Here is a 26,594-nt window from a genome sequence, read left to right as displayed (position 1 = left end):
ATATTTTAAGTGTGTCTCTAGTTCAATTACAATTGACAATAGTCAATGACTCCCCAGAACACCATGGCAGATGTCTTAAAGGGACATCTAAACCCTCCTGTTCCACCCCCACCCATTGTTTAGCATCAGCCCGAAAGTGCCAGTCTAGAATCCTAAGTAATGCAGTAGCCTGAAAATACCTCTTAAAATTGGGAAAACCAGCACCACCTATAGATTTAGGTCGAGAAAGGGTCTGTATGCTTATGCGAGGTTTGAGTTTACCCCATATGAATTTGGTTAAAGCTGATCGTAATTTACAGAAGAATCTATGATGGGGGGAAATTGGTATAGTTTGGAATATGTATAAGAAACGGGGTAAAACGTCCATTTTGATAGCATTCATCCTTCCAAACCAGGACAGTTTAAATTTACTATAATTCGCTAGGTCTCTGTATGTGTTGCTTAATAAAGTTTGATAGTTAAGCTCGAACAATTTATTAGGATCAGAAGGGACCACAACCCCTAGATATTTCAATGACTCTCCTTGCCATTTAAATGGAAATTTATTCATGATTTGAAGGACCTCATTCTGAGAAAGGGTTATATTTAAGGCTTCTGATTTGGAATAATTGACTTTAAAATTACTAAGTGATCCGAACCTATCAAATTCCTTTAAAATCATTGGAAACGATATTTGTGGATGTGATATATAAAGGAGTAAATCATCTTCCTACAGAGCTGTTTTATAAGAGTTAGGTCCTATCGTGTATCCATGAATATTGATATTATTTCTGATAGCGTTGGCTAGGTGCTCCATTACCACTACGTAAAGTAATGGAGAAAGTGGGAAGCCCTGTCTGGTTCCATTGTTGATCTTAAATGGGCTGGATAATGAACCATTTATTCTAACCCACGCTGTTGGACCATTATATAAGGCTTAGATTTTCTGTAGAAAGTGAGGACCTAGACCTGTCTGTCTCAATGCTTCCTCCATAAACCCCCAATGGACTCTATCGAAAGCCTTCTCTGCATCTACAGATAAAAGACCTAATGGTGTGGAGCTAGTTTTTGCCTTGGAGATGATAAGTAATGTCTTAATAGTATTATCCCGGGCTTCTCGTCCTTTGACGAATCCCACCTGATCATTATTGACTAGAAAGGAATTAAAGGGGCTAACCTCTCAGCTAAGATTTTTGTAAATAATTTAATGTCTATGTCTAAGAGAGAAATCGGTCTAAAGTTGGCAATTATCGAAGGGTCTTTACCTGGCTTACGGAGCACACTAATGTGTGCCTCTAGAGATTGGGGAACAAATCCAGCACTTTCATCAATAGCATTGAAAGTTTTTTCCATTATTGGAGAGAGTTGTTCCCTAAAGTTTTTATAAAACGCTGGTGTGATTCCGTCTGGACCAGGGCATTTACCCGACGGAGAGGACCGTATTGCCAAATGGATCTCCTCTATTGAAATCTCCTCTTCTAAAGCTTTCAGAGCTGAACTACTCAACATAGGTAGGGATGTTTCCTGAATGTATTCTTTTATCTTATAGGAGAGGTCTAATGGGGGCATATCTGCAAATTGGTTCTTAATGTTGTATAAATTCTTATAGTAAGACTGAAAGAGATCCACAATTTCTTTTGGGTTGTGTGCACCCCTACCATTTTGTTTTTTAACAAACGGAATAAATGTAGCCGACGGTACGAACAATTTTGACCACGTGTGTATATACTTCTGACCGGGGGCGCGTCCTCGCTCCATACACATGTATTGAGCCGCAGCCGGCCAATGGTCGTGACCAACTTGAGTGCGTGGTTTCGTTCCATACAAGTGTATGGAGTGAGTCTTCGCCCACTGGCCAGGAGTATGTATAACGCATACATACCCTCCATCCCCGGCTCACAGTGTGTGGGTGTGGGGGGATTCATAAGTCTGCAGAGTGACTGCAAACATAGATTTTGACCGGACAGCCCCTTTCAGGCTATGTTCCCACGATGAGCTTTTGAAGTTTTTGATGTTGCAGAATTTCTGCACCTAATATTTAAGTTAGGACAAGAATTGAGGCGGCACCACCAATTTAGTGGGAGGAGATCAACCCAATGCGTAAAATGAGTCCTTAGTGAGAACAAGGAAAGATATGCACAAACTGGGGGTCTCACATAAACGGGCATTAATTTTATGACCGCAGTGTGTATACAAACATCAGGTAAACTAAAAAGTCAAACAAGGTCACATGAAAACAACCAATCGACCCTTTATGGAGTCGTGATAAACCCTAATTAACACAGGGCTAACCGGTTTGAGACTGCGAAATTCCAAAATAATGGATCATATATAGTTGATACACTCACAAAGTCAACTGTGAAAAAAAATTGCATGATCTATAATGTCAGGAGATAAAAATAATACTCAACAATGTGTCTACATAGGAAAAGTGCAGATAAAGTGCAAGTGCTGAGTAATATCTTACTGCAGCTTGTAATGTCTGCATATCACCACAAACAAGTGCAGCTTCCTCAGGGGAAATAGTTAGAATATACAGCCACAAGTTGCTAGTATATATACCAAGTAAATTAATAAAAAATGAGTTACCACATAACAAAATCAGGAGCAGATGGTATCAGCATCGCAGCGTACAAGAAGTAGTGTGAATGCTTCGAACATACAACACTGCCCTTCACCTCTCAAAACAAACCTATTTCAACACCCTCATCACCTCACTGTCCAATAACCCTAAACGTCTCTTTGACACTTTTCATTCTCCACTCAACCCAAGAGTACAGGCCCCAACCACAGAGCTTCGAGCTGACAATCTGGCAAATTACTTCAAAGAAAAAATTGACCAGATCCTACAGGAAATTATGTCCCAATCCCCTCATACCATGCACTGTCCTCCCTCCCCCACTGCATCTAGCTCACTCTCTGATTTTGAACCAGTCACAGAAGAAGAAGTAAGCAGGCTCCTTGCATCTTCTCGCCCAACCACTTGCACCAGTGACCCATTTCCGTCACATCTACTCCAGTCCCTTTCCCCTACTGTCATCCCTCACCTAACTAAAATATTTAATCTCTCTCTCTTCTGGTATCTTTCCCTCCTCATTTAAGCATGCCATCGTATATCCACTACTTAAAAAACCATCCCTCGACCAAAACTGGGCTGCTAACTATAGACCTGTCTCTAATCTTCCCTTCATCTCTAAACTCCTGGAACGCATGGTCCACTCCCACTGTCACGCTCGCGCCTTGGCTGATTGGCCGGGGGGTTGTGGCCCCACTGTGCCACAAACCAGACTAACCTGGAAGGGGTGTGACTACAACAGCTACCTTGGTCTTCGCTGGAGCCTCTGATAGTGAGGTCAGGCTTGTGCGGCAGGTAGCTGCCAGGTGCCACTCCAGGGTGGTGGGTGTCTGGCTGTGGCTGCTGATCCCACTCGGGGACAAGTCACTTGGACAGGTGTGACTGACAGTCAGGCTGAGACACAGGTCAAACAGGCACGGCTTGAGACACTGGCAAGTACGGCTTGGAGACAGGGCAGGCTCGTACAGATGAGACACAGGGCAGGCGGGCACGGCTTGAGACACAGGGCAGGCGGGCACGGCTTGAGACACAGGGCAGGCGGGCACGGTTCGAGACACAGGGCAGGCGGGCACGGCTTGAGACACAGGGCAGGCGGGCACGGCTTGAGACACAGGGCAGGCGGGCACGGCTTGAGACACAGGGCAGGTGGGTACGGCTTGAGACACAGGGCAGGTGGGCACGGCTTGAGACACAGGGCAGGCGTGCACGGCTTGAGACACGGCAGGCAGGTGTGGTGTATGAAGGAACAGGTAGGGACCTGTTCACACAGCAGGAACAAGTACGGATATAGGCAGGAAGGAGTGGAATATGAAGGAACAGATTTTGGACCTGTTCACACAGGAGGTGCAGGTATGGATACAGGCAGGAGTGCGGAGTAGACGGAGCCGCAGGAGTGCGGAGTAGGCGGAGCCGCAGGAGTGCGGAGTAAAGCTGAACCACAAGGTCTGCGGAGAGAAGCTGCAGCAAGGGGTTCTGCAGCAGGAGCAGAGCAAAAGCTGAACCACAAGGTCTGCGGAGAGAAGCTGCAGCAAGAGGTTCTGCAGCAGGAGCAGAGCAAAAACTGAACCACAAGGTCTGTAGAGAGAAGCTGTAGCAAGAGGTTCTGCAGCGGCAACAGGAGCGGAGCAAAAGCTGAACCACAAGGTCTGTGGAAAGAAGCTGCAGCCAGAGGTTCTGCAGCAGTAGAGTAAGCTGAGCTGCAAGGGTGCAGAGGCTCAGACAGAGCTTGCAAAGGTGCAGAGGCTCAGACAGAGCTTGCAAAGGTGCAGAGGCTCAGACAGAGCTTGCAGAGGCTCAGACAGAGCTTGCATAGGTGCAGAGGCTCAGACAGAGCTTGCATAGGTGCAGAGGCTCAGACAGAGCTTGCATAGGTGCAGAGGCTCAGACAGAGCTTGCATAGGCTCAGACAGAGCTTGCATAGGTGCAGAGGCTCAGACAGAGCTTGCATAGGTGCAGAGGCTCAGACAGAGCTTGCATAGGTGCAGAGGCTCAGACAGAGCTTGCAAAGGTGCAGAGGCTCAGACAGAGCTTGCAAAGGTGCAGAGTACAGACAGGGAGGACACAAGGAAAGACACAGCAGGGCAGGAAGCCACGGACAAGGAGACCATACAAGACAAGGTACAGGGAACAGGAAATACAGCCCCCTGGAGGGCAGTAGGACAAGTAAACACAAAGCTAGGACCAAGACACAGAGACCAGGATACGCAGCCTCTTGGAGGGCAGACAAAGAATACAAAGCAAGGCTAGGAGTATTCCTCCAGAGAAGGAGATACACAGAACAGGGCCTGGCTTCCTCAGCAGCAAAACACTAACTGAATTTTAGACATTGCACAGGCAATGTTCAGTGGGTGTGGCGGATCTAAATAGTCGAGGGCTCAAAAGTTTTACCGTAACCAGGTTCCCCGCATCATGTTCCCACATGCTTTATGCATCCATTAGCCCTCTGTGTCTGTACTGTTACACACTTAACATTATGGCTGGTCCAAACAATCAGGGCAATTGTTACCACCCACCTTTCATGTCTCCCCTTTTTCCCTCATAGATTGTAAGCTTGCGAGCAGGGCCCTCTTTCCTCTTGGTTTTTGTTATAATCTATGTGATTATTCTTATGCTGTAATGTCTATCATCTGTACAAGTCCCCTCTGAAATGTAAAATGCTGCAGAATATGTCGGCACTATAGAAATAAAATTTATTATTATTATTATTATGCTGCAAACCAGCTACTTCCTGCACGCTGCAATGCTGATACCATCTATTCCTGATTTTGCTATGTGGTAACTAATTTTTTATTAATGTATTTGGTGTATATACTAGCAACATGTGGCTGTATATTCTATTGCCCCTGAGAAAGCTGCCCTTGTTTGTGGCGATACGCATGAGGTTCCATCCCCTCTTTAACCTACTCATGGACATGGGTCTTGTATGAGCTCACACATCTTGATTATTCGGTCCACGTTTTGACTTATCCTTACATATAGGGCCTTGGTTCTCTAATGCAGTATTGGGAGTATTTTGTTCAATTTTCTCATACCATGTTATTATTTTGGTTTCTGCTCAGATATTTGATCATTTGTGAGTTGCTGTACATTACCAGTTGCAGTAAGATATTACTCAGCACTTGCACTTTACCTGCACTTTTCATATGTAGACACATTGTTGAGTAGATTATTGTCTATTTTTGTGAGACCCCCCAGTTTGTGCTTGTCTTTTTTTCCTTGTTCTCACTTATTATTTAGGTTAGGTTACTTGCAGAGTTTTTTTTTTGCCTATTTTGTGGTTTGTTTTAACATCCATTTTTGAGACGTCATTGTATTAGGCTTTGATTCATGTGCTTAGACGGGTTTTTGATGCATTTCAGCCACAGAAACGCACTGAAAACACGTGTGCGTTTTTTACCTGTGGAATATCCACATCTAATGTCTAATGGGAAAGTCCACAAATAAAACTCAGCGTACCCGCAAAAGAAATTGTCATGTGGTGGATGTGAAACCCGCGCCGCAGCTCAGTTTATACTGCGTTAAAAAGAACCTCCGTGGGCAGCAGATTTCTAGAAATCCCGTCCGCTTTGCTGAAACTGGAAGATGCGTTTTTGATGGAACAAAAATACGCAGCGTCAAAAATTCACCCAAAGCTCATCATGGTAACGTAGCCTGAAACCGTCATTCCATGTTTAACCCCATGGGTTAGTGGCAGCAGGGATCCTTGGACCTTCTAGAAATGTAGAATTTTCTATAATATTAATCTCTCAGGGGCTTTTTTGTAGTAACAGGATGCAGATCTGAAATTCCAGCCATTGAAGTGGTAGAGCAGCAGTCCACCTTATTTTCCGTAAAGCCTCTGTCTTCTAAATATTCTCTCTGCAGAACAGTTAACATGGCAAGCAACCAGAGGCCTCCATCAGCACGTCCCATATCAAGGGCAGGCATTGGGCCCATTCCAAACAGACCGCCAAGTGGGATCCGAGCTCCCCCCACAGCAAGTAGGCTTACAACGGTGAGTCCATGGTGGGAAGCAGGCCTTACTTTAGGGAAAGGAGACGTAGGAATAAGTAAAAGCAATAGTCCTTCACCTCCTTGTCTTCCCACATTCAACTGGAGTATCAGAAGAGGCTATGTTTATTAAAGTAAGCATGACTTAAGGGGGTATCGTCAAGTCTGGAAGGTATTCACTAACGAAATGATAGGAAATAACTTCCCAATGTCCTAGATCCCACCCATCCCCAGAACCATTCACCTTCACAACAATGAATAGAGTGGCAGAGCACATGGTTGACCACCGCTCCATTCACATGAGACCCGATTCTTGGGATTGATGATGGTCCCTGTAGTCAGACACCCAGTGATCGGGACATTATGACCTACCCCTTGGATACAGGATAACTTCCACACTTGAGAATAATGTGGCATTGCACCTGTAATACCTGCTACAGTTACTCCTCCTGTTGGGGATAGGGGAATAAGCCACTAACAGTCAACTTATGTCAACCATTTACCGTCCGTGACAACGTTGAAATCCAGCATGCCAAGTCTTGCTGACCCCCATTGTCTGGTGTCAGGACACCCCTGTACAAGTTAGGTGGCAGCTTCATTAGATGGCAGAGCTTAATCTTGCCATCACTGCAGATAAAGAAGTGGGTGAGGATTTCTGCTACCTAATGGTCCACATAGACGGGCTGATCTCTGATGGTAATCTATATTGACCCTTAAACCTGGCCTGTTTAGAGGCCATCAATGGCTGATGGGAACAGAAAGCTTGTTATTACCATCGTATGTCCCCACACTGTATCGTGTTATTGGTAGCATGGGACGATGTGATGATCTACAGTATATACCGGTATGAATGAGGCATTTAATGTTTAGTGCTGGTTACCTCATCCTTAGTAAGAAACACAAAGTAGTCATTCTTCTTATTGCCCTGTAGATGCCACCTGGCACTGCCAGACCTGGGACACGTGGTGGGCCTACTGCAGCGAGCGGAGTCCTCTCAGCTCAGATAAAAGTAGCTGACCGGCCCGTTACTCAGCAGGGCCTTAGCGGAATGAAAACTGGAATGAAAGGTAAAAACCACAAACGAATTGTAAGATTTTGTGAATAGGGTTAATTGTAGTTGTGATTTTCCTATAAGATTTGCAGCAAATGAAAGTTAGTGCAAAACCTAAAGGAAAAAAGAGAGAAAAAAAATGACGGAAAATCAAACTGACGTTCTGGTGGTCCCATTCCTGTGCTTCATCCCTCATGAGCCAGTCACTGAGCAGTCACATGCGATCATAACATGTTATCTCCCTGTGTGAGTGGGGGACAATTGGCGCTGGAGACGCGGGGGAGTTGGAGGTTTATTCCCATCTTGGAAAGTCACTTATGCACAACTGAGCATTCTTCCCCAGAGACCCCCAAGGTGCTCTGCTATCTCCAGAAATGTAATAAATAATGAATGGAGAAGAGGCATGCATCTAAGAGGGCATTTTTGGGATCTGCGGGGGTCCCAGCAGCCAGGCCACCAGCAATTGGCTATCGAGGTGATAATATGAGAACAAAACTTTAATGAGTGCTGTTTTCTTGTTCCATTTTATAATGTTCTGGTACAATTATCTTATATATTTCACCAGCGGATAGGTATCAGTAATGTGTTGCCTATGTGTAGTAAAATACTTACCGCTCGCTGTTATCTGCTGTTCCCAGCGCTGCTCCAGGCTTCTGCACCACATGACTGCTGTTGTGACTGCCTAGATCGCTCCAGTGGTTGCTAGACAGACCAGAAGTCACTTCTCAATGTAAGTCTGAGAATCAGGAGGAGACTCCAACATACTTACAATAAGAGAGACCATAAGCGTTAGTAGTGACTTCTGGCCAGTCAGAGCCGCCGTCACAAGATAGTGGATGTGGACCAGAGCCGTGTCAGCAAAAGTAGAAGGCAGCCACTAGTAAGTGTTTTATTAAAGGGAGCATATGTTACTGGTGGAAAAAAATACCCTGAAGTGGTACTTTAAGACTAAGCTAACCTTATAGTTGTCATAATTCACCATCACTATTTCAGGTCCACAGAGACAGATTCTGGACAAATCTTACTTCCTTGGACTACTCAGGTACGTAAAGGATATTTTAAGATCATATATCACTCATGCTAATGCAGCACCACTTTCTTCTGCCTGATCTGAGAGATCTTTCCGCACGCCAGGCAGGACAGTTGCCAATGCTTGGCAGGTATTGTGTAAGTTATGATTAATATGATAATACTTGCTGAGCTTTGGGCTATTGCCTCGGTATCTGTCCCACTTGGAGTGTAGAAGCATCTCTCCATGCCTCCTGGCATATTGGGAGGAAGAGGGAGGTGCTACACAACCCCTTTAACTCCTTCACCAGAAGCCTGTTTTCGCCTTCCTGACCAGGCCAGATTTTACAGTTCTGACTACTGTCCCTTTATGAGGTTATAGCTCTGGCACGCTTTAACAGATCCCACTGATTCTGAGATTGTTTTCTTGTGACATATTGTACTTCATGATGGTGGTAAAATTTGTTTGATATGACTTGCGTTTATTTGTGGAAAAAATTGGAAATTTGGCAAAAATTTAGCAATTTTCAAACTTTCAATTTTTATGCCCTTAGAGAGTTATGTCACACAAAATTTCCCACATGTCTACTTTGCAACAGCTCAATTTTTGAAACATAATTTTTTTGGGTAGGAAGTTAGAAGGGTTAAAAGTTCACCAGCGATTTTCTCATTTTTCCAACAAAATTTACAAAATTATTTTATTTAGGGACCACATCATATTTGAAGTGACCTTGAGGTGTCTGTGTGATACCCCAAAGTGACACCATTCTAAAATCTGCACCAGGTTGGCGTACGTGACTAGTATATTACAGAGGGCATCAGGTTGGCATACATGAGTAGTATAGAGTTCATCAGGTTGGCATATATGAGTAGTATATTATAGAGGTTGTCAGGTTGGCATACTTGAGTTGTGTGGATTACATCAGGTTGGCATATGTGAGTTGTATAAGTGAGAAATTAATTTAGTAGTCCATGGATGTGTGGTACAGCCTGAAAGCATTCTTTTATACACATGCAAGGTTTGTTGGAGCAGGTGTCGCATTGATAAGTGTTGTCTTTGCGTATCCCCCTACTGTAACACACTCAGCACATCTTTTGTGACCTTCCTTTCTTTGTGGCTTGAGGGACCTCACCAGGGAAATGTTGGCCTGGTACGATACGAACACCTTCAGTTACGGAAGGAGTGGGGCCCACTCCTTCCTGAGAACCAAAGATTAGGGCCTTCATCACTAACTCCTGGAACTGGAGGACTTGGTCAGAGAGTTCAACTTCCCCATGTTCTTGTTTTACCCCAGTACACAGTTTGGTGACCTGTGTAGTGGTACACCATACAGTGGTTGGAGTACTGCCATCACTCTCTGATTTTTAATAGAAGTACCGCAGGCTGCAGTAGCTTGCACAAAAAGGGACTTGAAGAGTGGGTATCATGGGGATACTGCGACATAGTAGGGCCAGACGGTCACAGCGTCTAGTGACACATTCACCTGGAGTAGTTGGTACGGCTTCAATGTCCGCACTATCTGACACTAACCCTAACTAAATTCGGTAAAAAATACTGTAGTAGATGCTGATTACAACGTTATTTCTTTATCGCTTCATTGGAGGACACAGGTAACCACGACTGTCACTAATCTTGTCCTATCAACCAATCCAAATTTTTTTTTAAATTCTTTATTTCACATGTGCCTCTGATCATGGAGGTGTTGCAAAAAATAGACAAGGACAAAAAAAAAGTCCTGGTAAACAACGAGCACGAGTGCTGATCAGTGATTTGGCGGCTGCAGGACGCACAGCAAAATAAAATCAATGGATTAAGTACTGATTAGCACTCGGTGGGAAGGAGGTTAGGGAGAAGGGGAGGAAAGGCGAAGAGGGGGATTGGGCTGGATTAGGAAAGATCAGGAATGTACCAGGGATGGATCAGGAACGTGTTCTTTTTTGGTACAGCAACAGCAAAACCAGCAGGGATGGCACAGGTTTCAAAAAGTCTGTGGCACCACAAGGCCCAGCACAGCACGACAGAACAGCACTATGACTACTAAGCACACGGCTGAAGCTAGATTGAGGAAGAGCAGGGCAGTCCTAGTACGGTCAGATCACATCTGTGCACTCTGATTGGTGAGAGTGATGGTGCAAACAGACGATTACAATCAGAGATGGAAATTGTTGCTGGGCTCCAGCCAATGATCTCTATACAGCACCGATCATAGGCTGGAGATCAGTGTTTCAGGCAATTTCATTGCCTGGAGCACTGAAAACACTGATTGGCCTTTCTGAATTGAACAGCCAATCACAGCAATCGTAGGGGGAGGGGAGGGGCGGCTCCACCCCCTGAGACGACGATACCCAGCACTCTCACACACTGCCTGTCCAGAGCTGAGAGCTCAAAGTATCACACTTATGTCTGTTCTGCAGTGAGTTCAGAGGAGGGTTTAATTACATCTCACACAGGAGTAGCACAGAACAGGATGGTTTCTCCTGTGTGAGACATAATGACATCATGCTCTAATCTCACTGCAGAGCACTGCACTGTACTGCTTCTTCCCCCCAAATTTACCAGGAGGTGAGAGCTGTATCATTACATCTCACACAGGGAGAAACCTGTTCTACACTATAGTGGGGCCGTGTTTTTTCCTTTTAGTGTTGCTGCTTGCTTATAATTGCTCAGCATCATTCAAGTAGAAGAAGTACACGCCCCCAGCATAAACTATCTGATAACATCCACTTGGATTTAAAAAGAAGTTAACAAACTAGGTTCCAAATATTTTCATTACTAATATCTCTGCAACAGACAGAATTAAAAACAAACACAAACGTGTTTTATTCAGCCACTATTATACCCTGTGTCCTGTTCAAAATGAATAATTTGGTGAAGGGCCAACTTTTAGTGTTTGTTTTGTGTTGTTTTTGAGTCTTTCTACTAACAAACATGTAAGAGTTTGTGTGCAGTTAGTTTTTCCTTCAATATCATAGGCAATGTTAGGACAATGCACGTGTTCATGTGTTTACATGTTTGTGTTCCCCTATAGAATGGATCTGGATCATTCAAAATGGTGCACGCTCCATCAGATGCCATACATCGGAATTTCTTTCTATAGACACTGAATTCTTTTATTAGAAAAAATTGTTCTGTTTTGCTGATTGACTTATGTGCAGGAGGACTTGTGATGTGTCCTTAGACTTATAACCTATGTCTACTCATCAGGCCTGTATGTACCCATTGATCTGCACTACAGTCATTATGCACCTAACTTTTCTGTGCTTTTTGTTTTTACGTTAATTTCTATCAGAAGTTTCTATGTGAGAAACTTTTACATGACAATGGAAAAAGTCCCTCACATTGGCTAGAAGCGTTTATCACATTCCTTTTACTCTTAAAACATCTAAATAACAGAATGTTGTTATATTGCAAAACAAATAAAACTGCAAATGGTTGGGTTGGATTTGTTTTCAGCATACAAATAAATATATGTAATATATTTGGAAAGCTCATACCAACTTCTTGTACATTTAGGGGTAAAATCGGTGAACTTACTGCAGAAATGACGAAGCTTAATAAGGAGATTGATACATATAACCAGGAGAACTCTGTGTATCTGTCCTATGAGAAAAGGCAAGTCATTTATTGTTGTTTTCTGAGAAATTTTGTAATATTCAGTGTTTTTTTTGTTATAGAAGTATTAAGACATTTAGATCTGCTGCCACTGACGTGGATTTGCACAACAGTAGCATGTAGATGTTTGGGCACCCCTGGTCAAAGTTACTGTTATTGTGAACAGTTAAGCAAGATGAACATGAAATGATCCCTAAAATCTGAAAAGCCTAAAATTAAAGAAGACACATTTACCTTGTATTTTAGTGTGTGTATATATATATATATATATATATATATATATATATAATTTTTTTTTTAAATTACAAAATGGAAAATAGACCAGTGCAAAAGTTTCGCTACCCTTGGAGATTTGTGTGCTCAGATAACTTTGACCAGTGTTTCAGACCTTAGTGAGCCTGTTAGGGTTATGGCTCGTTTACTATCATCGTTATTAAAGGCCAGGTGACGCAACTTTCCCAGCATTATAAAAACCCAGCCTCCTCTAACCTTATGTTGGTTTTTCTAAGCAGCTGCCTAGCAAGCTGAAAAAGGTGGAAGCCGACGAAGTAGGAAAAGGCTATAAAAAGATAGCAAAGCGTTTTCAAGTTGCCCTTTCCTCCATTCAAAATGTAATTAAGAAATGGCAATTAACAGGAACAGTGGAGGTCAACATAAGGTTTGGATGACCAAGCAAATGTTAAGTGTTATCTGCTCATAGGATTCCTAGAGAGGAAATCGGAACACCCAATTGACTGCAAAAGACATTCAGAAATATTTAGCAGACTCTGAAGTTATGGTACATAATTCTACTGTTCAGAGAGACAAATATGGCCTTCATGGAAGGGTCATCAGAAGAAAACCTCTCCTGTGTCCTCACCATAAAATTCAACTTCAGAAATATGCAAAAGAACATCTAAAGAAGCCTGATAGATTTTAGAAACAAGTCCTGTGAACCGATGAGGTTAAAATAGAGCTCTCTCGCCAACCATTAAGCATGGGTGTGGATCAATCATGCTTTGGGGTTGTGATGCAGCCAATGGCATGATGAACATTTCACAGGTAGAGGGAAGAATGGATTCAATGAAATTTCAACAAATTCTTGATGCAAACATAACACCATGTGTAAAAAAGCTGAAGCTGAAAAGAGGAAGGCTTCTACAAATGGATAATGATCCTAAACACACGACAAAATCCACAATAGATTCAACTGAAAGTTTTACCATGGCCCTCACTGTCCCCTAATCTGAACAGACCTCAAAATAACAGTGCATGCAAGACAACCCTGGAATCTCACAGAAATGGAAGAATTATCCAAGGAAGAAAGGCTGCATATCCGTAAAACAAGAATTGAAAGACTCTTGGCTGGCTACAAAAAGCGTTTAGTAACACCAGAAGCAACCAAAAATAACCCCTAAAATTTAGCTTTTAATTCAATAACTAAAAACATTAGTGAAAATGACTAAAAGAAGGAGGGGTAGAGGACAAAAATGAAGGGTAATAAAGATACTACCGTATATACTCGTGTATAAGCCAACCCGAGTATAAGCCGACCCCACCTAATTTTGCCACAAAAAACTGGGAGAACTTATTGACTCAAGTATAAGCCTAGGGTGGGAAATGCTCCATAGATTATTCCCCCATATGGTGTCCCCATAAGAATCTCCATAGATTGTTCCCCCATATGCTGACCCCAGAAGAAGCTCCAGATTATTCCCCCATATGCTGACCCCAGAAGAAGCTCCAGATTATTCCCCCATACGCTGACCCCAGAAGAAGCTCCAGATTATTCCCCCATATGCTGCCCCCATAAGAAGCTCCATAGATTGTTCCCCCATATGCTGACCACAGAAGAAGCTCCATAGATTATTCCCCCATATGCTGCCCCCATGCTGCTGCTGCTGCATGTAAAAATAAAAAAAATTACATACTCACCTCTCCGTCGCTGGGTGTCAGGTGCCGGTTTCACTGCTGGCACCTGAGATACTCACGTGTCCTGCGTCCATGGCTGCTCACCACTATCTGCCACGTCATCAGTCAGTGACGTTCAGACTGCAGGGGGCGCGGCACGCACTAACCACGTCACTGCACCCTCTGCTGTCTGAAGTCACTGACCGATGACAGACAGCAGCAAGCAGCCATGGACGCAGGACAGGTGAGTATCGCTATACTTACCCGTCCTGACGCTGTGTCTTGAGCCCCCAGCTTCACTGCGCTCTCTCTTCCTGCCTTCAGCGGTCATGTGGTACCGCTCATTAAAACTCATGAATATGCGCATATTCATGAGTTTTAATGAGCGGCACCACGTGACCGCTGAAGGCAGGAAGAGAGAGCACGGGGAGAAGCTGGGGGCTCAAGACACAGCGTCAGGACGGGTAAGTATGACCTGACACCCCCGCCCCCCCGCCCCCTCTGACCCCCTTTGTATATGACTCGAATATAAGACGAGAGGGGGACTTTCAGCCCAATTTTTTGGGCTGAAAATCTCGGCTTATATTCGAGTATATACGGTATTTTAGTTCTCTTCAGTTATCACACAGTATGGGCCACCAACTAAATTGCCCTAGTCAGCCCTAATTTAACCCTTCCTAGCCACGGAGGTTGGCACCCTAGTTGTAGACGATATGGCGCCCCCGCTCAACGTCGGTATCCCTAATGGCCCCTACGTCTCCCGACATATACAAAAAGGGACACAAAAAGGAAAAACACACACACTTATAATACCGAAAAAAATGAAGAGACATAAATAGTCTCATAGATAATACTAAAATGCTATGAACTTATCTCGTAGTAATTCTGATGGTATGAAAACCCCAAAAAGAACTTATCTCGTAAGAAAAAGAATGATAAATGGGGTTAATATCAAAAAGCGTTTACAATTTGTGACACTTGCAAATGGGGTGCTATTAGATACTAACCCTGCAGGGTGCTCAGGTTTGCATCGGCCCATCCTCCTTTTTGTAATTCTTTAAAATGTAAAAAATTACACATATGTATATACAGTATATATATATAAAACCGTATTTTTCGCTTTATAAGATGCCCCTGATTATAAGACCCACCTAGATTTTAGAGAGGAAAATAAGAAAAAAAAATATTTTGAGCCAAATAGTGTGCAAAAACCTTTAATAAAATACAAAAATATCTGTGGATGATGCTCTGTTCTTTATTATGGGAGATCTGTGAATTACAGTACACTACCTGCAGTACCGTATACCACCCCCCTCATCCTCAGGAATGCACCCACTTACTGTATACATGGATGTATTCTGAAAGATGAGGGAGGTGGTAGTCACATTTGCAATAAACACTTTAAATATACACTGTAATGTAGTGTATACACTAAATATGACTACCACCTCCCTCATCTTTCAGAATACATATTCTGAAGGATGATGGGGGTTGTTTGCTTACCTTTCCTAAAAGGATCTCAGACTTGTGAGTACCATAGTTGCAACATTAAATAGTGGGCGGGGACAGACGTGATTGGTGAAGGCAGCTCAGCAACAGTTCCCTCCACCAATCACTATCCATCCCTGCAGAGGAGGAGGAGAATCTCTCTTCTCTCCCTCCTCAACTTTAGGCCTCTTTCACACATCCCTGTCTCCAGTATGTGTGGTGACAGTTTTCACACGTAGCGGAGACACTGACACACATAGACCGAATGGGTCTGTGCACATGTCAGTTTGTTTCCACAGACCCTGTGCCCCACCCATAGACATGTCTGTTTTTAACCAGCAGCACGTGGCAAAACGTCCCACACACGTGCACACAGAAAACACAGTGATGTCATCCGTGTGACACGCATCGGAGACCGGGGAAGAAGCGCTGCAGTAAGCGCTGTTACCCAGCCCCGGGTGCTGAATACGGCTCTCATCATTCTCCCCTGCTCTGCCAGCAATCCGCACAAGCAGAGGAGAATGATGAGAGTTATATTCAAGTTAGAACAGTGACAGCAGGTGGGGGCTTTTTGGACTATTACTCCCATCAACCTTCACCTGCTGACGCTAATAACAGTGACAGCAGTAGCGGATGATCGGGGTATTCCTCACCCACCACCTGCAATATAACTAAATTAATGAAAAACCCGGTGTGGGTTCCCCGTATTTTCTATAAACAGCCAGGCAAAACTCACAGCTGGGGGCTGCATCCCTCAGCTGTCAGCTTCAGCAAGGCTGGTTATCAAAAATAGAGGGGTTCCCACACCTTATTTTTAATTATTTAAATAAATAATTTAAAAAAAGCAGTGTGGGGTCCCCCCCATTTTTGACAACCAGATTTGCTAAAGCTCAGAGCTGGAGGCTGATATTCTCAGGCTGGTAAGGGGGAAAGGATATTGCCCCCCCCCCAGCCTAAAAATAGTAGCCCGCAGCTGCCCAGAAAAGGAGCATCTATTAGATGTGCCAATTCTGACGCTTTTTCCGGCTCTTCCCACTTGCCCTGTAGTGGTGGCTAGTGGGTTTCATATGTGTGGGGTTGATGTCACCTTTGTATTGTCCGGTGACATCAAGCCCACTGCATAGTAATGGAGAGTCGTCTATAAGACACCTATCCATTACTAATCCTATAGTTATATGGTAAATAAAGACACAGCCAGAATAAAGTCCTTTATTTTAAATAAGAGTAAACACAGTTACTTTTGTATTTAAAAATAACAAACACACACCAAACACCTATTCCACCGAAACCCTCGTTCTCCTGTAATAAACCAAAAATTAAAAAACAATAATATGCCATACCTGTCTGTCGTTCTGACCCATGCCATAATACATGTCTGGGGGAAACCGGTTTTCAACCTGGACGGTGGCAAGATGTGACCGTCCAGACTGAGAACCAATGGTGAATGAGCTCGCAGCTTCATTGACCAGCGGTGACATCATCGAGGATGGGCCGAGAGCTCCATCTGTGCCGCATCGGCGGCCATTTTCCTACAGACATCGCGTAGAGGCAGGCGCGAATGGAGATCTTGGCTTGCCCCCATGTGCGCCTGCGCCAAGTGAGAAGCCAGACCCGGACCACTGAAGAAGAATGGCGGCAGCTGCTCGCCTCCACCTCCGCAACACCCCCAGCTTTGGGCCCACAGCATTGACCCCTCTGTAAGAACAGTGTTTGGGTTATAAGACGCACCCACATTTTCCCTCTAATTTTGGGGATCATTAAAGTGCCTCTTATAATCCGAAACAATATATATATATACAGTGGGGAAAAAAAGTATTTAGTCAGTCAGCAATAGTGCAAGTTCCACCACTTAAAAAGATGAGAGGCGTCTGTAATTTACATCATAGGTAGACCTCAACTATGGGAGACAAACTGAGAAAAAAAAATCCAGAAAATCACATTGTCTGTTTTTTTTTCCTTTTATTTGCATATTATGGTGGAAAATAAGTATTTGGTCAGAAACAAGCAATCAAGATTTCTGGCTCTCACAGACCTGTAACTTCTTCTTTAAGAGTCTCCTCTTTGCTCCACTCATTACCTGTAGTAATGGCACCTGTTTAAACTTGTTATCAGTATAAAAAGACACCTGTGCACACCCTCAAACAGTCTGACTCCAAACTCCACTATGGTGAAGACCAAAGAGCTGTCAAAGGACACCAGAAACAAAATTGTAGCCCTGCACCAGGCTGGGAAGACTGAATCTGCAATAGCCAACCAGCTTGGAGTGAAGAAATCAACTGTGGGAGCAATAATTAGAAAATGGAAGACATACAAGACCACTGATAATCTCCCTCGATCTGGTGCTGCACGCAAAATCCCACCCCGTGGGGTCAGAATGATCACAAGAACGGTGAGCAAAAATCCCAGAACCACGCGGGGGGACCTAGTGAATGAACTGCAGAGAGCTGGGACCAATGTAACAAGGCCTACCATAAGTAACACACTACGCCACCATGGACTCAGATCCTGCAGTGCCAGACGTGTCCCACTGCTTAAGCCTGTACATGTCCGGGCCCGTCTGAAGTTTGCTAGAGAGCATTTGGATGATCAAGAGGAGTTTTGGGAGAATGTCCTATGGTCTGATGAAACCAAACTGGAACTGTTTGGTAGAAACACAACTTGTCGTGTTTGGAGGAAAAAGAATACTGAGTTGCATCCATCAAACACCATACCTACTGTAAAGCATGGTGGTGGAAACATCATGCTTTGGGGCTGTTTCTCTGCAAAGGGGCCAGGACGACTGATCCGGGTACATGAAAGAATGAATGGGGCCATGTATCGTGAGATTTTGAGTGCAAACCTCCTTCCATCAGCAAGGGCATTGAAGATGAAACGTGGCTGGGTCTTTCAACATGACAATGATCCAAAGCACACCGCCAGGGCAACGAAGGAGTGGCTTCGTAAGAAGCATTTCAAGGTCCTGGAGTGGCCTAGCCAGTCTCCAGATCTCAACCCTATAGAAAACCTTTGGAGGGAGTTGAAAGTCCGTGTTGCCAAGCGAAAAGCCAAAAACATCACTGCTCTAGAGGAGATCTGCATGGAGGAATGGGCCAACATACCAACAACAGTGTGTGGCAACCTTATGAAGACTTACAGAAAACGTTTGACCTCTGTCATTGCCAACAAAGGATATATCACAAAGTATTGAGATGAAATTTTGTTTCTGACCAAATACTTATTTTCCACCATAATATGCAAATAAAATGAAAAAAAAAACAGACAATGTGATTTTCTGGATTTTTTTTTCTCAGTTTGTCTCCCATAGTTGAGGTCTACCTATGATGTAAATTACAGACGCCTCTCATTTTTTAAGTGGTGGAACTTGCACTATTGCTGACTGACTAAATACTTTTTTTCCCCACTGTATATATATATATATATATATATATATATATATATTTTTTTTTTTTTGTGCCTAAAATACATAACATCTTTAACTTGCTTAACTGTTCACAATAACAGCAATTTTGACCAGGAGTGCCCAAACCTTTACATTCTACTGTATATCTATTATATTCACTGCAGAAAAGAATTATGAATAATTGCGTTTACTCTTTCCTCAGAGCTGAAGTGCTTGCTAACGAAATTAGGGAACAACAGGGCCAGCTTGCCGACTACAACATGGTGCGTGCTATGTTTTTATACTTTCTAACAGATCTCTCGTTTCCATTGATCAGTTCCATAGACAATGAATGGGCAGGAAATAATGTGGATGGTAATTGGAGAGAATTTTCATCTGAAATGGAAAAAGAGCCCTGTAGAAGAAAATCAGAAGGTAAAGGAGTATTCGGGGTGTAACCAGGGCTGTGGAGTCGGTAAACCTCCGACTCCTCAATTTCTATGACTCCCGACTCCGACTCCCTCATACATGGCTCATGTTTAAGTTTAAGTGATAAATTTACTGTAGTAAAATGGTAACATCAGGCTTTTAATCATTATTATGATACAATAATCAAGCCAGTTAGATAGAACATAAAATATATTTATTGGCATACAACTTTAGAACAAAAAACTTTTGCATATTTACAATTTATTATACACTATGCAGTAAGTGGAAAAAACAGTTTTCAACAAAAACCTAGTGAATAACATTTGTGCTGTCTATGAATTTGTTCTGAGAAATAATATGGCCTCCATCAGATCCTCCTTCATAGATGACCTCCAATCTGACCTAATTAATTTAGGGCTATAGAACAACCTATCTACACTAACTTGGGTTGGTGGCAAAGCAGTAACCACTTGGGCAACATCTCTAACAATTTCAGGGTGTAGAGGAATTGCTTCGTGCAGTCAGTTTTGATGAACGATTGAACTCTTCTACTTCTTTGAGAGCAAGTGAAAAAATGTTAATCTGTTTTCTATGGGAATGGAATCTTTTTCCCTGTGGCAACGCTTTGCCTGCTCCAAGTCATCCAAATACTTTTCAAAATCAAACTCCTCATCTGCTGAGGATGAAGAAACAGCAGCAGCAGCACTGGCTGGACCCCAGTCCTCTTGCTCATGGCCATCCTGTAGCTCACTCATCCTAACTGCTACCTCAATCAGAGCTTCTTTTGCTTTAGTAAGCCGTTGATCATCCAGCAATATACGATGACTTGGGTCCACATAAACAGCTGCCAGAAGAATTTTATTTTCTAATATCAGTGTCCATCTCCGTTTCATTGAAGCAGCAATGCGATGTGCGATTACCTCCTCTTTGGGACAGGCAAAACAAAAGTTCTTCCACTCCTTTATAAAAATGGCAGGAGTTAAATCCTCAGATTGTAACTTTTTAGTCACTGTGAATGGGTGATGAAGCAGTTCCTTCAGTTCAGCCACCTGTATCCATTGACCTTCTTGTAGTGTTACCTGAGGGTTGGCCATATCTACAAGGAAGGGATTCAGCTCAAGCAATCGCTCAATCATTAACCCCTTAACGACCAGGGGTATTTTTGGTTTTGTATTTTCATTTTTTTGCTCCTTTTCTTCCCAGAGCCATAACTTTTTTGTTTTTGGTCAAAATGGCCACGTGAGGGCTTGTTTTTTGCGGGACAAGTTGTACTTTTGAACAACCCCATTGGTTTTACCATATTGTGTAATAGAAAACGGGAAAAAAATTCCAAGTGTAATGAAATTGCAAAAAAAAGGCAATCCCACACTTTTTTTTACTAGGTTCACTAAATGTTAAATCTGACCTCCCGTTATGATTCTCCAGGTCATTACGGATTCACAGACACCAAACATGTCTAGGTTCTTTTTTATTTACAGTATTTTTCGGACTATAAGACACACTTTTTTCCCAAAAAATTTTGGAGGAAATGGGGGTGCATCTTATAGTCAGAATGTACCTACAGTTAGCGTGGTGGCAGCAGGAGTCGGGCGATTCTTCCAGTAGTCTGGCAATGCAATGCGATGATCTTACTCCCATGCTAGGCGGTGCGGCAGTTCCAGCGGTGCTTGGTGCTTTGGGGGGGCTCTGGAGACATGGTGCAACAGTTTCAGCGGTGCTTGGTGCTGTGGGGTGCTCCTGCGACATTATGTGAAAACACGAAGCCCCCCGCAGTTCTATTGCCTGAATGCTGTGGCCTCCGGTAAAATGGCCACCGGAGGCGGCTCATGTGCAAATTGAGTTCTTGTCTCCAAGATCTTGGGACATCTCATTGCCGAGATCTCAATCTGCGACTGGGGAATCAATCTGGCCTCCGGAATAATGGCTGCTGGAGCTGGCACATGCGCAGATTGAGATCCTCATTACCAAGACCTCAATCTGCGCATGCGCCGCCTCTGATGGCCATTTTCCTGGAGACTACAGCACCAAGGCAAGGCAATAGAACTGTGGGGGCTTCAGGCTTTCACATAATGCCGCCAGAGCCCCCCCCACAGCACCGTGCACCCCCAAAACTGCCGCACCATGTCGCAGGAGCCCTCCGCAGCACTTTTCCCTGCTGCACCAGGCTGGGAGCGAGATCATTGCCCTGCAGCGTCGGACCACCGGTAGAATCACCCGACTCCTGCTGCCACCAGCTCTGCCGATTTCCCCCCCGGGTAAGATGAATTCAGGACTGTAAGGAGGACCACCATTTTGCGCATTAATTTTTTTCCCCCATTTTCGCTCTGAAAATTTGGGGTGTGTCTTATGGTTCAGTGCACTCAAGCAAGAAAGGAAGCACACTGTAGCGCCATATCGTGCAAACATTAAATATGAAAAATGAATTGCATTACTGCATTAGAAATATGAAAAATTGAGAAAGCTCAGCCCATATAATGGCCCACTTATGTGTACCTGGAGGCCACGTTAAGGCGTTTCTCGTTTTCCAGGACCCTAACCTAATGCCAATCCTCACTTAGACTAAAGTCTTCATCTGTATGGGAACTTATGTAAATCCTCTCCTTAGACTGAAATCTATATCTCTGTGGAGGGGTGGTGGCCCTGCTGTTATTAAAAATGCCTTCAGCTAAAAGGCGGAGTGCTCAGTCAAAAGGTTAATGAATGCAAATTTCAAAAAACTGACCGTCACATCCAAGCATAAACTAAGTATGAACAGGTTCTTAACCTAGAGTCACCAACTCATATACACTCAAACAAAATAGGAAGCACACTGTAGCGCCATAGAATGCAAACATGATATATGAAAAATGAATTGCATTACTCCATTGGAAAGAAGAAAAATTGAGAAAGCTTAGCTCATAAAATGGCCATTTTATGTGTACCTGGAAGCCCATACAGATGAAGACTTTAGTCTAAGTGAGGATTGGCATTCTGTTCGGGTCCTGGAAAACGAGAAACGCCTTAACATGGCGGTATGCCACTTGGAACAGACATTTATTGGATATTTCATAACTTTCACAAATTCTTATGAAAAAAAATCTTCAGCGCATACTGCAATTAAATACTGTACCCAAATATATATTTAGGAGTCGGTCAATTTCTTCCCGACTCCACGACTGACTCCAAAATTCTGGGTATAACGTTATTACCAGTCTATGCCTATCTGCTGGATGGATGATAACAGTATGTCTATGAGGACCCCTTTGCTCTGTTTGCCAGATGGGGGGAAGGGGTTGTCCCTCATTCCCCTTTTAAAGGGAATCTGTCAACTGGTTTTTACCCCCTAATTTGAGAGCAGCATAATGTAGAGACAGAAACCCTGATTCCAGCAGTGTGTAGAGTACTGAGTTACTTGCTATAGTTTTTATGAAATTGCCGTTTCATTATCTGGAGATTATCACTAGAGGACTAGTAAACCTGCTGCCATGTAGTCCTCCGTATTCAATACCTTTGTATAACCCCACGACTGATTGACAGCTTTCTGTGTACACTATGAAGGAAGGTGCCAATCGGCGGTCTGGGCAGGTTATACAGAGCACAGCATTCAGAGAACTGCTAGGTCTGCAGCAGATAAAACAGAGATTTTATCAAAACTGCAGCAGGCAGCCCAGTAAGTGATGCATTGCTGGAATCAGGGTTTCTGTCTCTACATTATGCTGCTCTCAAGTGGAGTAGATCCCAATAACAGATTTCATTTAAATTTGGCGGTGGTCACTGCTTTCTGGAATAAATGTTTGCGTGTAGGACTGTTTGGGTTTCTTGTGCAGACAGATAGTAGTGTATAGATGAGCTTTTCCTGATGGGACAACCCTTTTACTAAGCAGTGATCAATTGTATAAACCACTCCAATGTATAGTGGAGGTGAATTAGTTAAGGCAGCCGATTTTTATCCCGATAGCGTAAGTAGATTTGTCATTTATTTTTCAGTTGGTGGATAAGCTGAATACTAACACAGACATGGAAGAAGTACTGAACGACCATAACATGGTGAGTGTCACCAGTGACTGAAGAAACAGCACCTTTTGTTAAATATTCATATTTTTTCATTCTTTTTGTATAATGATTTGGTTTTAAGGTTATTACGTATTCTTAGGATTGTTGGGAGTCCAACCACTGGGATACCCACTAACCCTAAGAATGAGGTGGCAGGTGAGCATGCTCCATTCACTGTTTGCGAGAGTAGTGGCATGGCTATCTCTGGCAGTTCCATAGGCAGCGCTGGGGCACATGCTGTTATAGAAGGTTCTGCAGAATCCAATTCTTGGGAGTGGTGGGCTAGGTGATCATTTTCAATCCAGTTTTTATTTTGGCGCCATCAATTTTTCGTCCCCTTTTTCCAAGAGCAATAACTATTTTTATTTATGTGGTGACATGGCCATACATGGGTATATTTTTTGTGGGACAAGTAGTAGTTTTGAATTACACCATTCATTTTACCATATAATTTATATGAAAATATGAAGAAGGAAAAATCCAAGTGCGATGAAATGGCACGTGGAATTGTGAGGTAAAAATGACAGTAACATTATTCCTCAGGTATGTATGATCATGGTCACGACAAACGTCTGTGTGTCATTATTAGGGCTCATACTCATCTGCGAGAAAAACGGATGTTAATCTTTGATTAACCGTTCATCTGCAATTTTTTTTCTTCTCAGATCAGACTGAGAAAAAACTCACATCATGCTGCGATTATCATCGTATCTAGACCGAGACTCGCCAGTGCAAGTCAATGGGTGTCATAAAAAAATCACGCGGCACTAGAACTATGCGAGTGCCATCCGATTTTAACACACCCGTGTTCTTGAAAACCTGACATTTCATCAGCCGCGTACACTAAAATCACAGCGTGACCCGTCAAAATAGAATTGATAAAATAGATATATATACATAGAATAGATAGATATAAAAATTTCAGTGACATATATAATTAGTACAGTGTGTGTGTAGCTTACTTTGCATGGTTTTTAATTAATAAATGAATAATTTTCTGAAGAAAAAAATGGCATGGGATCCCCAGACACGATAGTAACCAACAGAGGAAAAGCAGACAGCTGGGCGCTGACTTTTATAGCCTAGGAAGGGGGGAATACCCATGTAGCTTCCCAGGCTATTAATATCTGCTCACAGCTGTATACTTAGCCTTTACTGGTTATTAAAATGAAGGATCCCTGAAAAAAAATACATTTGGTCCCCCCATAATTAATAAACAGCAAAGGCTAGGCAGACAGATGCGGGCTGATATTAATAGACTAGGAAGGGGCCATGGATATTGACCCCCTCCGAGACTAAAAATGCCAGCTCTCGGCCACCCCAGAAGTGGCGCATCCATAAGATGCGCCTAAACTGGCACTTAGTCTTGCTCTTCTCACTTGCCTTGTGGTGGTGACAAGTGGGGTGATAGTTGGAATGGTTCATGTCAGCTTTATAGGGGTTACTAATCGAGAGAGACGTCTATAAGATGCCCCCCATTACGTACCCCATAGTCAAATTGTAAACAAATAACACCCAGAATAAAGTCCTTTATTTGAAAAATTGACACAGACTCCGTTATTGAATTAAAATGAACCAAAAACAATTATATTCACCTTTATGCCCAATCCATTAAAGCCCATGTCCCCTGTAAAAGTTAAATAAAAAAATAAAAAAAAACATATTCCTTACCTCTTAATGAGAAGATAATCCATTTGTCCATAGATGACTCTAGCTCTGCTACATCTAGATGGCAGGCTAAATTGTTGCATGATGCGACAATACAGCCTGCAATCCAGCAGAGACACTGAGCTGTGCATGCTTGCGTAGCTCAGTGCCTCGCGGTGATGGGCAAAAGGTTAGTCGGATTTATATCCAATGTACTCCTTCCACCTCTCTCTCATGCTCGTGGCAACGTCAAAGTTCTCATGCTTGCGGTGCTGTCAGAAAGGTCATCGGAGTTCATAGCCAATGAACTCCTTTCACTTCAGTTATGTAAGCGCAAGCACCGTCGAAAGAGTTCTAATGGCGCAGGCGTCTATCTAGCTATCTATCTACTGTATCTATTCCTTATATTAAGATATATACACAGTTCAAAAAAAGAAAGGGAATACTAAAATGCCACATCGTAGTTGTCACTGAAAGGAATATTCCAGTTGCAAATCTTTACTCATTACATAGTGGAATGTGTTGAGAACAATAAAACATAACAATGACTGATGTAAATCAAAATTAAAATCCAATGGAGGTTTGGATTTGGAACAATACTCAAAATCAAAGTGGAATATCAAATTACAGGCTCATCCAACTTCAGTCGAAATGCGTCTAGACAAGGAAATGATGCTCAGTAGTGTGTGTGGCCTCCACGTGCCTGTATGAGCTCTCTAACAGCTGGGCATGCTCCTGATGAGGCGGCAGATGTTCTCCTGAGTCATATCATGGACAGTCTGTGGTGCAACGTGGCGTTGGAGGATGGAACATGACATGGTGTCCCAGATTTGCTCTATTGGATTCAGGTCTGGGGAACGGGCAGGCCAGTCCATAGCATCAATTCCTTCATCATGCAGGAACTGCTGACACACTTCAGCTACATGAAGCCTAGCATTGTCATGCATCAGAAGGAACCCAGGGCCCACTGCACCTGTATATGGTCTCACAATGGGTCTGAGGAGCTCAATACCTAATGGCAGTCAATGTGTGACGACTCCTTGAGTGGGACCCTCTGGGTCGTGGCACCAACCCACCTATGGCGAGCTGACCTAGTGAGGACCACCCCCTATACAGGGAGTGTCAGGGGCAGGCCCAAGGGGGTAAGGTGCCACGACTGCTGGAACCAGGTGGCCGGCTAACAGGAGACACGAATGAGTGTGTCTGCAGGATGCAACAGGGAGTGTGCAGAAAACAGGAGTGTGCAAAGCGTGGACACAGGGGCACGCAGGGTATAGGACAGTAAAGGGCAAGTGTGCAGTAGAACGGAGGGTACAGGACAATACAAGGCGTGTACGCGGGAGTGCGCTAGATACTGGATAGGGTAATGCAAGTACACGGGAGCACGTATGGCGCGAACAGGCAAGCACACCTAGGTGTGAGCAAAGCAGGACACGTGCAAAGGAGCACGCCTGAGTACTGAGTTAGACAGAGCGCGCGCTGGGAAGTGCGCTTGAGTGCAGGGTTAGACAGA

General features: G+C 43.5%; 1 protein-coding gene across 3 annotated transcripts in view; it reads left to right on the top strand.

Annotated features, from left to right (window-relative positions):
• IFT74 (intraflagellar transport 74) overlaps positions 1-26,594 on the top strand; it is a 181,917-nt gene that overhangs the window by 11,474 nt on the left and 143,849 nt on the right. For 2 of the 3 annotated variants that reach the window (XM_073543682.1, XM_073543681.1), the window contains exons 2-7: positions 6,419-6,548; positions 7,476-7,611; positions 8,589-8,637; positions 12,118-12,216; positions 19,197-19,257; positions 23,369-23,428. In XM_073543682.1, coding sequence (XP_073399783.1) covers positions 6,429-6,548; positions 7,476-7,611; positions 8,589-8,637; positions 12,118-12,216; positions 19,197-19,257; positions 23,369-23,428 — 525 coding nt within the window. In that variant the 5' untranslated portion in view covers positions 6,419-6,428. The remainder of the gene's footprint in view (positions 1-6,418; positions 6,549-7,475; positions 7,612-8,588; positions 8,638-12,117; positions 12,217-19,196; positions 19,258-23,368; positions 23,429-26,594) is intronic. The other variant, XM_073543683.1, reaches the window with a different exon arrangement.

Source organism: Dendrobates tinctorius, unplaced genomic scaffold, assembly GCF_039654945.1.
Source record: "Dendrobates tinctorius isolate UK_male_01 unplaced genomic scaffold, ASM3965494v1 ptg000134l, whole genome shotgun sequence".
NCBI lineage: Eukaryota > Metazoa > Chordata > Amphibia > Anura > Dendrobatidae > Dendrobates > Dendrobates tinctorius.
The sequence above is the reverse complement of the archived record's forward strand: the minus strand, read 5'-3'. Positions and strand labels throughout refer to the sequence as shown.